The sequence below is a fragment of the Camelus dromedarius genome, chromosome 26 (genome assembly GCF_036321535.1).
Source record: "Camelus dromedarius isolate mCamDro1 chromosome 26, mCamDro1.pat, whole genome shotgun sequence".
NCBI lineage: Eukaryota > Metazoa > Chordata > Mammalia > Artiodactyla > Camelidae > Camelus > Camelus dromedarius.
Window position 1 is genome coordinate 9,479,525 of NC_087461.1, and position 14,966 is coordinate 9,494,490.

At 40.8% G+C, this 14,966-nt stretch overlaps 1 protein-coding gene across 12 annotated transcripts in view; it reads right to left on the reverse strand.

The window, feature by feature from the left end:
- Nucleotides 1-14,966, reverse strand: part of NEBL (nebulette) — a 310,416-nt gene that overhangs the window by 21,899 nt on the left and 273,551 nt on the right. For 9 of the 12 annotated variants that reach the window (XM_031444720.2, XM_064479370.1, XM_064479369.1 and 6 more), the window contains 8 exons: nucleotides 14,765-14,857; nucleotides 12,327-12,419; nucleotides 10,912-11,004; nucleotides 9,511-9,603; nucleotides 8,400-8,504; nucleotides 7,239-7,410; nucleotides 4,471-4,563; nucleotides 3,084-3,233 (listed from right to left, as the gene is read on the reverse strand). In XM_031444720.2, coding sequence (XP_031300580.1) covers nucleotides 3,084-3,233; nucleotides 4,471-4,563; nucleotides 7,239-7,410; nucleotides 8,400-8,504; nucleotides 9,511-9,603; nucleotides 10,912-11,004; nucleotides 12,327-12,419; nucleotides 14,765-14,857 — 892 coding nt within the window. The remainder of the gene's footprint in view (nucleotides 1-3,083; nucleotides 3,234-4,470; nucleotides 4,564-7,238; nucleotides 7,411-8,399; nucleotides 8,505-9,510; nucleotides 9,604-10,911; nucleotides 11,005-12,326; nucleotides 12,420-14,764; nucleotides 14,858-14,966) is intronic. The other 3 variants (XM_031444721.2, XM_064479371.1, XM_031444722.2) reach the window with 3 other exon arrangements.

A 14,966-nucleotide genomic window follows, 5' to 3' on the forward strand; every position in this document is an offset into this window, starting at 1 on the left:
AGGTGGGCACAGCGGTCAGATTCGGGATGTATTTTTCCCAGGAGAGCTGGCAAGGTGTGCTAACGGTTTGGCTGAGGATGTGAGTAAAAGACAAGCGTGGAGGGTGATCCCAAAGGGTTTGGATTGAGTATCTGGAAAGTTGCAGCTGGGAAGGCCGGAAAGCAGCAGCATTTTATGGGGATGGTGCGGAGTGGGGAGGGGGGTGGTTTGGGACATATTAGGTTTGCTATGTCACTAATCGTTTGAAGGCAGACATAAGGTGCCAATCAGCAGAATAAATGAATTTAGGAGCATGTCCCCAGGCATCCTAAAATCTTTTTGAATCAACTCAGATACCCTGTGGGCATGCCATCACTTGTGCTAATGTTATAAAACTTACTGGTACATCTTTACTCTTGCTTCACACCTCAGTATCTGTTTTCCAAAATTGGAAATGTCACCAAATACAGAGCATCTTGGCCTTGTAACAGGTGACCGAGAAGGACGGGTTATAAATGCCTCCAGAGTCAGTTCCTCTTAAAAGGCATTTTTTAAGTTACTGAGACAACTACTTCCTGCCAATTTCCCCCCTGCCATCTTTCACGGAGTCTGAAATTCCTCCGTTTAAAAGAAAAGTAATTATTCCCTCTTAACCATGTGTTACTCAAATTCTAGTGCAAATGCAAGAATATTTATGCATACCTTCTTTTAATGGAGATACTTTCTGATTCAATTTGGCGTAATAATTAGAACTAATTAGAAAAAAAGGAGTAGTGGCTTGAGAAGAGAAAGAGGAGATAAACCAATGGCAGTGGGTTTTTATAACGCAGCCTCGGAGGAGAGAATGGAATGGGAGACACATGAATCTGGCGTAGAGGGAGCTGAGAAATTTGCGGGTATCTTTCTCTGCATAGACCCATCCAAGACCTTCTCAGGGACACAGATGATGACTTCCACATTATCTCCAGCACAGCCTCCTCCACTGAACTCTGACTGCCGGCACCATGCCTCCATTTGAAAGTCTCATTGACGCACCACTTCACTGCTCTGTTCTTTCTATGAGAAACATTATTTTCCCAGAGCCCCTTTGGCCAAGTTAACTTCCATTTAGCATTCACATCTCAGTTGAGATCTTCCCTCTCTGGGGAAGGCTTCCCTGACATCAAGGCCAGATGGAATCCCACCTTGTACCCCCATGCCCTCCCCTCAAAGCACTTACTCTGTTCATAATTATATATTACTTGGGTAAGTATCTGCTTAATGTCAGTGTCCCCCACCAGACCCCAAGCCCCTCAGAGCAGATGTATATCTCTCTTGCTCACTGCTATAGGCATGGCCAGATCCATGCTCTTGGCTGGTGTACAGAAGTCACTGGATAAATGTTTGGTGAATAAAGGAGTGAATGCTGTGAATGAAAAGGGTCCCTGACGAAACAAAGACTCTAAGGTGCATTGCACTGGGGAGAGACACCAGCTCCAGGAGGCTGAATTCTGTAAAGTTAAATAAGGTTGATCGAAATTTGTTCTTACATTTACTTCGGGTTTTACTTATTTCATTAGGCATCAACATTGTTCTGTATCTCCAGACCCACAAAGGTCACTGAAGGGAGAATTCCATAGCTCCAAGTCCAAAAAAAAAAAAAAAAAGTTACTGAATCATTTGTTAGAGAACCAGACACAGAAAGGGGAGCTCTCTCAGATCTATCTTATCTACAAGAAAGCAACACTAGTTTATAAACATTTCATTAGAATCATAGAGAAAGGAGATTCTTAAAAATTGTCTACCAAAGATGGAATCTTTAAAAAGAAAGAAAGAAAGAAAGAAGAGTCAAACTCATAGAAACAGAATAGGAAACTAGTTGCCAGAGGTCGAAGGGTGGGGCAAATATGGAGAGATGGGTAAAAAGGCACAAATTTTCAGCTCTACAGTGAATAAAGTTTGAGGATCTAATGGAAACATGGTGACTATAATTGATAACACTGTACTGTATAAATGAAATTTGCTGACAGAGTGTTCTTGCCCACCCTCCCAAAAAAAAATGTGAGGTGATGATATGTAAATTAACTAGATGGAAGGAGTACTTTCGTGATGTATACATATTCCAAATCACCATGATGTACACTTTACATAGCTTACAATTTTATATGCCAATTATACTTCAAGAAATCTGAAATTTAAGGGGGAAAAAAAAACCTTTCCACCAAGCTAAGGCCAATCTGAATATATAATTTAACACGTATTGACTATAACTGATTTTATTTTCATAGGTGTTTTCCTATAATGAATGCAAAAATCAATTACTCAATTATAAGAGATTTCCTAGTTTCATCAGGTCCTCAGTCACATGACCTTTTCCCCCCAAGATGTTAAATTGCTCAACTTCAAAATCTCCTGCATTAGAGATTTCTGCCTTTGGCTGAAAAGGAAATTCAGTAATCCTTTTGTTCTCATATGCTCAGTCCTCTCCCCCTCCCCAAGGCAGCAGGAGGAGTTTAATATCCAAAAAAATTTCAACTACCAATTTCTAGACCAAATCCACCAGCTTGGATGCAGAAAACAGGGGGAAGAAAAGGATGGTTATATAAAATACAGAGAAGATTATTAACAATCAACAGTATTTTCCATTAAAAAAAAACTCATATCGTAAGTATTTCTTTTTGGCAAAATCTAACTCTGTCTGCAAATGTGTATCAATATTTAAACACACAAATTCAAAGCAACCTCTTAACCACTCAAATATAAGTGTAAGATTGATTTTCCTTAATGGAAATCAGATACAAACTCCACAGAACTCAAGTTTCCACTCTGGCTTGTGTATCTATCATATACAACGCCTGTGAAACAGACTCACATAGCAGATCCCAAGACCTTGTTGCCATTAAAGATCCATGCGTCGTGAAATAAGTGAAGACAGGAAAAGCAGGCATGCAGATATGCAAATTAGTGGTTTAAAAAAAAAAGACTCAATTTTCTAAACATAATTTAAAATGTTCAAATACACCTAGGCCAAATATTTGTGCAAAAGAATTTATTAAAGACACACTTGTGACACACTAAAAAAAAAAAAGAATTAATTTTCTTTGAGAATGGTTACTGTGCGATACCTCCATCATCAGATGGTCTTGTTAGCTCACTGCAGCAGGAAAAGCTACGGTAAATCTCGGATATTTCTGATTTGTCATCTCCCAGACCTGTACCAAAAGTACTGCTCGAATGAGATCGAGATCGTTGTCTCCTGTAATGATTTGCCTTTTCTATATTGGAGGGAAAAATATTCATACTTGTGATTAAATGACTTCAAGAAAAAAAAAAAAGAAACAAAAAATTACTTAAAAATTTTAACAAGGAAGAAAAATAGCCCCTTATTAATTATAATCCAAAAGCTCAGCTAATATAAATTCTAATCGCCTATTCCCAAACTTCAGCAAACACTGCATCAACGGTATAAATGACTTAATGATCATTTATACTCATTTTCTGCCTAGATTTTAAAGGGAGATGGGAAATTGACAAGAACTGAGAAAACACTGGCAAGCTAGTGAATTTCTAACAAAATATTTGGTTATAAGTAATTGTTTTCAAATATCACCAAGAATACAGCATTGGTTGCCTTTTCTTTATTTGCAGAAAATTAAATGACAATTTGGCTGATTATGTGGATCAAATTAACCATAAAAGTATTAGAATCCTTACTTCGCCCTGGGCTTTCAACTTTATTGATGTCAACAATTAAATCTAGAGTAGAAATCAGGGGGCAGAATAAGACCTAAATGATGTATCTATTTATATTTTTAAAAATAATTGTAAAACTGTCAAAGCTTCAGTCTGCGAAATGTGGTCTGAAAGTCTGAAGGGTCAATCCATGCTGTCGCTACACCCAAATATCCAAACCATTTGGTTTTTGCTTTTAATTATAAACATCAAGCAGTCTAAGTTAAAAGTCAAGACAACTTCCTATGTAAACTACAAATTTTGCATTAAATAAAAACTCAGAGATAAACTTTAAGGATACTAGAAAGTCTATTTTATTTGAAAGCATTTATGATGCTATATAGAAAATCTCCTCATTGTTTTGCATATAATCCTTTAAATAAAAGAACTATACCTTTAAAATGTTGTGTTTTTCGTGAAACAAATCTCCTTTACGTCTTAGCAGTTAGTGCAACCCAAATAGCGGCATTTGAAAGGCCAGAAAACCTATAAAATCATATTCAACTAATAAAAAGCAGATGTAAGTAAGCTCTAGACACCTTGTTAAATAAATCTAGAACAAACTAATCTAGGATATATTAAATTGCCCTTTTGCAAGTTTTGTTTTCATAAATGATTAATGATACATTAAATAGCACAGTAACTTTTCTCAGTTTTTCAAATCACCAACTTAAAAATTTATATTACACAGATGGCACAGTGAACTTCCACAGATCACAGTAGCTTTACTTTGAGGACAAAACCACATAAATGGGGAGGAACGCAAGACGTAAGCAGTACCAGAGAGCATATGTAGGCTTCTAGACTGAATATTGTCTTCCAGGGGGTCAATGTCGAAGATGGAGCCAGGATCTGTGCGCCAAACTTTGAGGTCTTTTACCAAAAGGAAGAAATCAACAAATCAAGAATGAATTAAAACAAACAAAAAAAGGTTAGCACCATAGAGAGTCGAGTAAAAGTCTGGAAAGGGGTATATACAAAAAGCAAGCATGTAACAGGCAAACCCACTGTGAGGCAGACCTCAGCAGAGAACGAAGAGGTAGTCACACTCGTAGGATTTGCTAAGAAAACTTTGTGATCAAATTTAAGTTGCCTAGTTTATTCTTCATTGACCTTCTATGGGGAGCCTGGGACTCACCACCCAACTCACGTGCACACCAGACAACTCCCTGCATGCCTGACTGATCACACGTGCTCTCCACACACTGAGACGGGTCAAGTGCTTGATACAAATTCCTGATTAAGGACATGTGAGTAATTCATAAGAAGCCACTGCAAGGTTTTTGTCTAAGAAAACAAACCGAAACAAGAATCAAAACTTCTCTCCCGACAACAGAAACAAATGGCTGAAATGTAGGGAAGTGGCAGGCCTAGTTTTCATTCTGAGCCCATGAGCGCAGGCTCACCCACATAAAGTGCATTGATTACAGGAGTTCGGTGAAGCAGGGCACTGAGCAAGGGGCAGTGAGGGATGCAGAGATGAGTAAGGAGCAGCTTCCTGCTCTCAATGGACCACAGATTAGCTCTCTGCTGTAGTCAGCAATCAGATTGTGCCAGCCAGTTTATTCTCTTCTTCCAGTTGGAGGCAAAATCTAACTCTAATAACTTCTGGGTTTATCGGTCTCTCCAATGAATGGTTATCAGGTTCTGAAATGATCTGTAGGGTGTTGTATCAACAATGGGAAAATCAAAACCTGGTTACAGACACGTGGCAGAAATGGAGCTCAAGTAAAGAGAATTAATTATTAAACTGGAACTGGAGATCGGTTTGTCTGTCTTTAATTAATATTATGTAGCATTTACCACATGCCAGGCACTATTCTCAGTTATAACATAACATCACTCAAGTATCCTAAGATAGTAGAGCAGGTACTAGTACTATCCCCATTTTATAGATGAGGAAACTGAGGCACAGGCATATTAAGTTTGCTTGGCCAAGGTTTCACCACCAATAAGCAGCAGAGCCTTCAACAAAAACAGAAGAAGCACAAATTGGCTCAGTCTGAATTACCCAAAAAAATCTCTTAACCTGTATTTCCATGCCTGGCTCAGAACTTTAAGTGTCTGCTGAATGTACTTCCATGTGGTTTCATAACCAAGCCCTCCATGGAAAATAGTTTCCCCCAAAAAGAATAAATAAACTGACTTCTGGATTGCCCAGTAAGTGAATAATTTAGAGATCTATCTTATATATTTTTTTTTTAAAAAATAATAACCTCTATCTCAAAGGTAATGAGTATTGAATTCTGAGTTCAAAGTCTAGAAAATCTTACCATTTTTAGCAAGGATCTCACTGTCACTCCTGACCCCTGATCTAGGGTAGGACCCTGCGGTAAGCTGTGCAGACTTCAGCATTTCCACCCTCCTGGGATGGATTGGACCCTCTGTGCTATCCCTTATGAGATGTTCATACAAAACAATGAAACTTTAATTCTGTGTTACTATCAACGAAAACATCACAACTCATCCATCTAACTTAATGTGATCCCTTTTAAGCGATCAACTTGGGGAGTCAGCAAAGCTATCCATTGCCTACAAACACGTTTGGAACGTCTCTTTGGAAATTACTTTCAGAGTTGCTTAATAATCATCCAGGTATCTCAGGGGCCTGACTTCAGTACCCTTGTTTCACAAGAAGACACTACCCTGTCAAATGTACACTTTCCTCACCCAGCTTATCTCTAAATGGCCTTTCACTGGTTCCAAAAACTCTTACCTTTAAAGATGAAGTTAACCCAACACTAAGTACTGAGAGGCATGTTGCATGCCTACCAGAAATGTTATTTGAGCTATAAAACTGAGCTAGCCGCAAAAATTCAGAGGCTAATTGCTCCGAAAAAGACAACAGACAATTGGAAGTATGGGTTGTTGATATGTATCGGAAACTCAGCTCTCCTTTCCAGTCCTGCCTTAGGCTTTAGGATGAGCCTTGCTCTCCCCATCACCATTCAACACCATGTCCCTAAGATTCTCCCTGGCTGACAAGAAGGAACAGCAGGATAAGAAGGTTCCTTCCTCTCTGATTTATGGGGATTTCAGACAGTTCTCAATTCTCCCAGCTCAGAGACACTATTCATAAAATATAAGCTATTCCTATTGTGGAATACCATCAGAATCTCTCCAGCACGACTGTTTGCAGTAGAAAGATTTAAAGGGGATTACTTCTGTGATGTCACCCGTGCAGACAATGTCTGTAGTTCAATTACTGATCGGTACACAAACTAAAGGAAAACAAAATAATTGTCCAACCTTCATTATCACCCATGTCTGATTCTTTGCATAACAAGTAGGAACACTTTCAGGACCAGAAAGTTATTAAAGACAGAGAACGTCCAATAACAGAATGGATTTGCAATGATGCCTGGCAAAGGCATGAATCCCACCCAGGGCGAGGCAAACAGTGACACTTTGCCTGTGGTCCACTTTCAACGGGGCATCACTTCAAGCATTTGAGGAGGAGTCCAACGAACAAGGAAATTAACCCTAAAGCCAGTGCGCGCTCGATCTTCTCGCCTGCGCGGACCTGCCAAGAAGGCCCGTGCGCTTACCGACAATGATGCCGGGCCTCCTGTCCATCTCCACGATGTGAGGATGGACACCTTTATAGGCGGCATCGCTGACGACCTGGGTGTTCTTCCGCACTCGCTCTGTCACAGGGTCATCCACAACAGGAGTGAAGCCCCTTCCCTTCGTCTTTTCAAAATCTTCATGATATTTCACCTGAAAAGGGGAAAAACAGAATTAGCTCAAACTGAAGTCTCCCAATTGTTACACAGCTCACAAAATGTTGATAGAATGACATTTGTCAGTGTACCAGCTGCATCTAGATTATTTTCTACACAGACGCAGCTTTTCCAATTATTACAAAAATAACGTCTGAATCTTCAGTTTCTGAGCATCAGAAATCAAGTGATGACATTTTTAATGTTTTTCATTGTTAGAGTTAGCAGCTCTTTTAATATATAAAACTGTACACCAGTAAGTTTTAGAAGATGTATTTTTTTAATACTGGTTACTTCCTAAAATATACTAAGTTAAGTATAAATTACTTTCCTATCTCTTAAACTTTAACACAATAAAATGATAAGATACTTTTACACAATTATTCAAGAAACCACTATTATGTAAAATTAGATTATGAGAGTTATGAATAATTATATACATAATTTTCATATATAATTACAAAAACATATATATACTTCAAAGTAGACATTTTTCATGTTCCAAAATTGGATTAGGGTGATGGCTGTCTAAGTCTGTAAATTACACCAGAAACCATTGAATAGTGCACTCTAACAGAGTGAACTTTATGGTATATAAGATATATCCCATGTATCCCAAACTGTTTTTTAAAAAATAGATATTTTAAAAATCCTTTAAATATGTCAACACACCAAACTCCATCTTAAAATTAATTGAAAAGAAGGCCAAGCAAATGTCTTTCATAAAATGCATTTATAGTTAGTAGTCACGTTAGAAATAAAAACACACCCCGAAAAATCACTGAGAAAAATTATTTTATTAGACTAAATATTCCCGTTACATTTCAGTATGATTAGATAGTTCCTCCTGCAAAGGAAGGGTTCATATCCACATTTCCATGCTTCGTTAGTTGTCCAGATTAACAGCGAACAGTGCCGTCAGTACACGCGGTGGTGCGGTGCCTTAGTACGTTTTAGTCATGGAAGGAGGATCTTGCTGGACCCTACCATTGAAATATGATTTTGTGCTTCTTTGACATGTCTGAGACCAGGTGAATCTAAAATCAGACTTGGTCTACCTTTCATCTGCTTCTGGTCCTGGGTATATTTTACCTGCAAAGTAAATAGTAGTACACACTTAACAATAAGACAAACAATTTTTTTTAAATTACGTAACCTTTTTAAGCATTCCAAATGAGTGAAACATATACAACATATTCTGAAATATTCCCCAGGTAACTTGTTCAGTGAATTACATTTCGTTCCAGGATAACAATCTAAAATTTTACTCTCAAAGGTCTCCTTGGAAGGCTGCGGCAAAAATGACCTAAGTCTACCCACTGGAAACAAATGTGTGAGTGGCCAACATCCACCAACAGTGAGCCAGTGAAAGTGGTTATCATACTTCAACAGGGAAAATCCAAAACTCATTGGAACCTAAATTTATTTTCCTGTCTGTATTTCCCCATTTTCCGCCCCACCACTGTGGAAGGATGCACACCAAACATCCCTGTATTTCCTTTTATTTCTCCCACCGAATTGCATATGTACCACTCAGAACTGAAACCCTCATATTCCCTGAGAGAAAGCGCACCATCACTAGGACACTGGTGAGCACGATGGGACTTTAATGAGTAACTGAATTCTATGTGAAACTTATTTAAAGATTTTTGTTTTTCCTCTAAGTCCTTACTTTGGAGCGATGATTCATTTCTTATTTTGTTTCACAGAGAGGATTTAGCAACCCACATTCAGTGGGATACATCTGTAAGATGACAATTGTTTAACTTACGCATCAAAGACTTAACCGCTTTCAAAGACACTGGCTAAAATAACATGGATCGTTGTTTAAATGAACATAATACAGTTTAAAGCAAAACTTTGGATGTAAATGTTGGTCACATCTGGGAACACCAATTGAGAGTTGCAGGCTAATGTAACGTTAGCCAGCAGCAGCTTTTGGAAGTTGTCTGAAATAACATGTGTACTATTGCACATATTACAAATGTTTCTTGGAAATCGATTTCATTTTCACAAGGAAAAAAAAAAAAAAAAGTCTGCAAGTAAATAATAAGAGACACATCTTTTGCGACAGCCCCAAGTGAATAGAACAACTTGCCGAACTAATATTTTCTTGATTCTTCTTTACTCTTTCCATTTCAGGAGTGACGCTTAGAGCCGTAGCTCTTCCCAGCTGACCTTTATAACATACCTATCATTTCGGAAAACAGAAAACAGAGCGCTGTGAATCAATTCAACTAAATAAGAGTCTCATAGTATTTATTTGAAAGAGCTAGCCAAGGAAAGGAAGCTATGAAAAAAAAAAAAACAACAGAGGATACCATCAGAGGTCTAGTCATATTTAAAATGCCTGCATCTTAAATCAATCTATTTTAATTCATCCCATGGCACTGAATCGCTGTGAATGAAATCATGAATGTGCTCAAATACATGGGCGTACCCTCAGTGAAGCTGTAACAAGCATTTCATCACAAGGGAGTATGACAAGCAATGTCGTCATGGATGTCACGTGAAGGTACTCCTAACCCGTACGGAATGGAACGAAGCTGTTATGGCTTCTTAGTAATAACTGTGGCAGAGCGGCTGGCAGGAGGCCTGAACAGTGACCACAGTCATCCCTAAGGCCACGCACTTCCCACCTGCTCCATCCCTCCTTCTCGGCGACCATGTGCCTTTTGGAGAGTAAAGGGGTCACATCAACCGTGACTCTGAACACATCGGGGAAAGGTGAGGCTCTGCTCCCCCAGAATACAGTTGTTAGGGGAAGTGCCAAACCATAAACTGCCTTTCCTCTGTAATCCGGTCAAATGACTTTAAAGGTCTGAAGAATAAAAGATTTCTTTGAACGTAACAGATTTCCAAATTTCCTCTTCCAAAGAACTCAATTTATATGTTAATGACTTCAGAAAAGGATTCTCTCGCTGAACGGCATCCCTGGGTTACAGAACAGCAGGGAGTCAGGGCAGGCCAGGAGCTGCTGTCTGCGTGAAAATTCACAGCCCCTGAATCAGGGCCCCGAAAATGGGCCTGTCCCCTGTGACCTAGTCAGCCAGGCACACTGTCTAATTTCTCCCAAGACAGCATCCAAAAATAAGGTGACCACAGCTGGGAGTGGGCGATGGACTGGACAGGCTACAGAACAAGACTACACATATGCAGATACATAGGAAAGGGAGTGGAAGAGCTTATTTATAAATAAGCCAAGATGCCAGGAGCTGCCACTGCGTCCCTTTGGGGAAGCACAGAAACTATGAGCCTGAAGACCAAATAAATCCGCCTGCAGACGGAAATCATACCGGCAGTCACTGGGAACTCTGAGCAGGGCGGGCATGCCTGGCTGGACAACACCTAAGACCCTGAAACCTTTCAAATAAACTGGCAGTTAACTGAGAGCGGAGTGTCAGCTCAAGGTCACGAAAACTTTGTAAACACAATCGCTTCGCTGACATGTTGACGATACGTTTGCCAAACATAAGACAAAAGTTAACTAAGGTCACACATTGCTGAGGTTCTTCTGGTTTTCTTTAACCCTCTTCAGCTCTGGTGGATCGGAAATCGCAGTTGCCTGTTGAATCTCTCCTTTATATTTCACCTGTGGAGGGGACATGAGAATTTTAATCAACAGTGGAATGGTCTCCACCCAAACAGCACAGATCGTGAGCCTCAAAATTCACCCCATCTTTTCACACGTCTCTGCCCATGGCAGATGTATGGCAACCTTTCAGTTCAGGTCCACACCTGGATTCTGATTCTCCTCACTCAGGAAGCACGAAGCGTTGGTTGCGCTTCTTAAAAATGATTTTCTAATAAAAATTTTGCTGTTCGACACCAAAACTAACTGCAAATGCCACGACGAAATGTGATGGAAATAGAAGGGGAAAGCATTGCCATGGAATCATTAAGGGAGAACCACAGTGAATTAGCCATGGCAGCCTGCGAAGGCTGTTTACTCTCCTTCTGAGCCTGGAGCCTCCACCTTCAAAGGGGGCTGAAGGCCCCTCACTCCTCCAGCAGTCAGGGACATAGTAAGGACAGACCCTGACTTTCTCCTCCACCTGGGAGAACTCACTCTTAAATTTTAAAATCTCTCAAAATTACCTGTTTCAGGAGAAGAAGGTTATTGTTTACATTGGGGAAAGTTCCATAAAAGGGTCAAGGGATGGGAAAAATAACCATCGGCAGACATATTTAAAAGGGATTTCTGAATTCAGGGAGGCCTGGGTTCAAATCCCAGTTGTCACAAGCCATGGGTTCCCAGCATGTCCTCTGGCCCCTCAAGGCTCAGGTTCCCACACCCACAGACGAGAAGACTAAGTCGTGTGACCTCACAGGTTCACATAAAGCACTTGTTACATATTAGAGGGACCCCATGATTGTTAACTGTTATTGCTTCATTAGCAACAGATCATCGAATGCTTGCGTGATGTTTTCTGTCTTATTTATTTATAAGGTTCCGTGCCCTGACATTACATCTTGGGACCCGAGGCCAGCCAGATCTTCTTCCGCCTTATTCCAACAGACAATATTTTTTTCTTAAGCTTGACAACAGACCCGCTACACAATTCTCCAGGTCTTTTAAGTCTGGATGTAGTTTAAGCAATTTAACAACTAAACTACAAGGTCCATGAGGATAAGAAGTGGGTCTTCTCCATCTTTGTGTACCAGGGACCAGGATCACACCTGGCACACTGAGGTGCTTAAGGAAGATTTCCTGAATAAGCCAACGGGGCTGAATGATAGCAAGACAGTCTCAAATTTCCTGGACTAACACAAGAGGGCCAAGGTTCATGCCCTTCCATATGTGAAAAGGAATGTCCAAAACGCAGAGGGGCTAAAGCTTTTCAGAAAGCACCATAAAGAATAAAAAAATAAGTAACGTTTGATCAAATAGAAGAGAGAAAGGGAAGGACTTGCCGCACTCAGCTGCTCCTGGTTCCTCCTCACTCTCTCTATCTCCGGGGTCATGCTCACTGGAGTGGCTCTGCAGCTTTGTTCTCTGTACTGGAGCTGGGAGACAAGGTGCAAGACAGTGTGGGTTTATGGGAGGGAAGTGTGGGCTCACACACTGGACCTGGTTGCAAGGAATGCCACACTGCGACAGAGCATTCGTTAGCTCAAGTCTTTGTTAGGATCTCACAGCAAAGTTTGCTTTGCTAACAGACCTTGTCATCACAGTGATCACAGATCTAAGCTGCTTCTTGCACAAATGTTTTGAATTCCACCTTGGGTTGTTTTTCTTCAAACTGTATTATTGACTGGTGGCCTCTCCGAGTCTGATCTTATCAGCAATGATAAACGATCCCTTCTGTGAGTTTCTCTCTTCCTAGCACTATAGCAACATTACTGAAGGACCATTATATATTTAAAAATTAAAATTCTGCACTCTTCGCATTAGAAAGGAGGGTTACACCAGTCCTATGCCTGCACCTCCGTGAGTGGCTGTCACTATATAAAGAAGCCCTGAACCTCAAAGTCTCCTTCTCTGCAAAGTTCCCGCACTGGAAGCCCACTCTCTGACTGGCACGAAGGAGATATTTCTGACCTACAGTGTAGAGATGCTCTTTCTCAGCTGAGGGGCTCAGACCCAACGTCTGTGCTCAGCTTTCCCCGCAGCTCCACAAGACTCCAGGAAATAAATGAGGACCCAACACAGACAGACAGAATGGCATGTCCAGAAAATGAATTTCTGACACGTGAAAGTAAAGCTAGAGGTTAAAATCCCACTAAAAGGAACTCCACAGAAACAGCCTTCTTGATATTTTAAAGTTTAAATTTAGTGACAGGGAATTTTGTTTTTGCAAGCCATCCCAAGGCCTACGGGGCCTATGGATACAATGGACATGAGATGCACGCGCTCTGCAGAGAATGTGCGAGCAAAGGGCAGGTTGATAAGCCTGGAAAATAAATAACAAAGGCTCAGGCCCTGCCGGCGTGACTTCTCTCTCTGCCGTGGTACGTAGTTTGAGAGTTTAGGCAGATTCTGTGTCGGATAATTATCTAAGGCAAGGAAGGCGCAGGGTAATCTCTATTGATGGCAGGATACAAAGAAAGATTACTCCGGGTAGCGTTCAGAGGGGAAATGTTTGTCGAACAGCATTATTGAGGCAGAAAACTGCTGTAGCTGATTTCTGGTAGATCTAAATGTGGGGACAGAAGTTCGATATAGAGAGTCTTCCTGTCTTGCATTCAGCCATTCACAAACATGCTAAGTGCGCTGCAGGCAACATCGCACATAATATTCTAGTTCGTTTCACAGATGCGGAAACGGAGGCTTGGACAGGTCGGTGGCTTAAGAAGGTTATACGACAAATAGGGCCTAGAACTGGGCTCAAACCAACCGTCCAGGGCCCACATTCTACCCGACTCCTCCAGTGATACCCAAGTCCCCACCGCGTCCTCACCATGTCCCCGACGCCATGTCTGATACCACCTGGGCTGTGATTCACAGTCTTCGTTTTCAATTAAATTAACTTGCTATTATTTTCAAATAGTTATTTTAAGGGAGTGTTATGTTTCTATGATAAATCAAAAACTAGTAAACCCTTTTTGAGAAAAAGGGATACATTAAAACAACTTAATCCCTAAGTCCAGGCCTGATCACCAGTGGACCGTTTATCACCCGTAGCTGAACCACACGGTAGGGACCGGGGCACCCCCAGAGACCTCCTCGTGGCCTGAATTATGATTTCTCTCTCTGCCATCTCCCTCCTGCCATCCTTCACCCCGAGTCCTCATCACACTAAAACTTCCCTCTTTGAACTAGACCTCTGATCCTGAGCACACTTAGTGTACCCTGCCAGGAAGGCCCTGCCGCACAAAATCCACCCCAAGTTTGTATTAATTCTTCAGGATCTAATGCAAATGTTACTTTCTCCAAAGATTTTCCTGCCTCTCACTGGCACAGCCTCTCCTTCTCTGCATTTCCCCGGCACTTTGAGGAAGGAATGATTACTTCACATTAAATGAGATATTGCGTGTAAAGAACTCAAGCAGAGCAAACACTCAGTAAATATTACTTATTGTTCTAGCACTTAATGGGCATTCTTTATTTATTCCTACAGCTGTTTCTCCTCCAGACCCTGAGAATACTCACAGCCCCTAACCCTGAGGTATGTCTCACACCTCTCTGAATTCCCTCAAGAACAGAGTAGGCATTCAATACCAGGTCCTTTCATATGCAAAGGACTCAGTGTAATGCTAGCCCCCAACACAAGGCTGTGTGAAATCTCAGCTCCGCCTTGCATCCGCCTGCCAGGAACTGGCCCTCCTACAATGGCATTCGTTGTCATGGGACTTCACATGCGTAAGTGTCACGCTCACTGAAAACAATACTTAAAGGAACATGATCACACATTGCTGAGGTTCTTCTGGTTCTCCTTAACTCTCTTCAGCTCTGGTGGATTGGAAATGGCTGTTGCCTGTTTCATCTCTTCCTTGTATTTCACCTGCATAATTTATAATAAAAAAAATGAGTTTTATTCAACATAAGGCTTAAAAAATCGTTAAGAATTCATTGTTTGTAACTGTTGCATAGTTGACTTTTTTTAGTTCCAA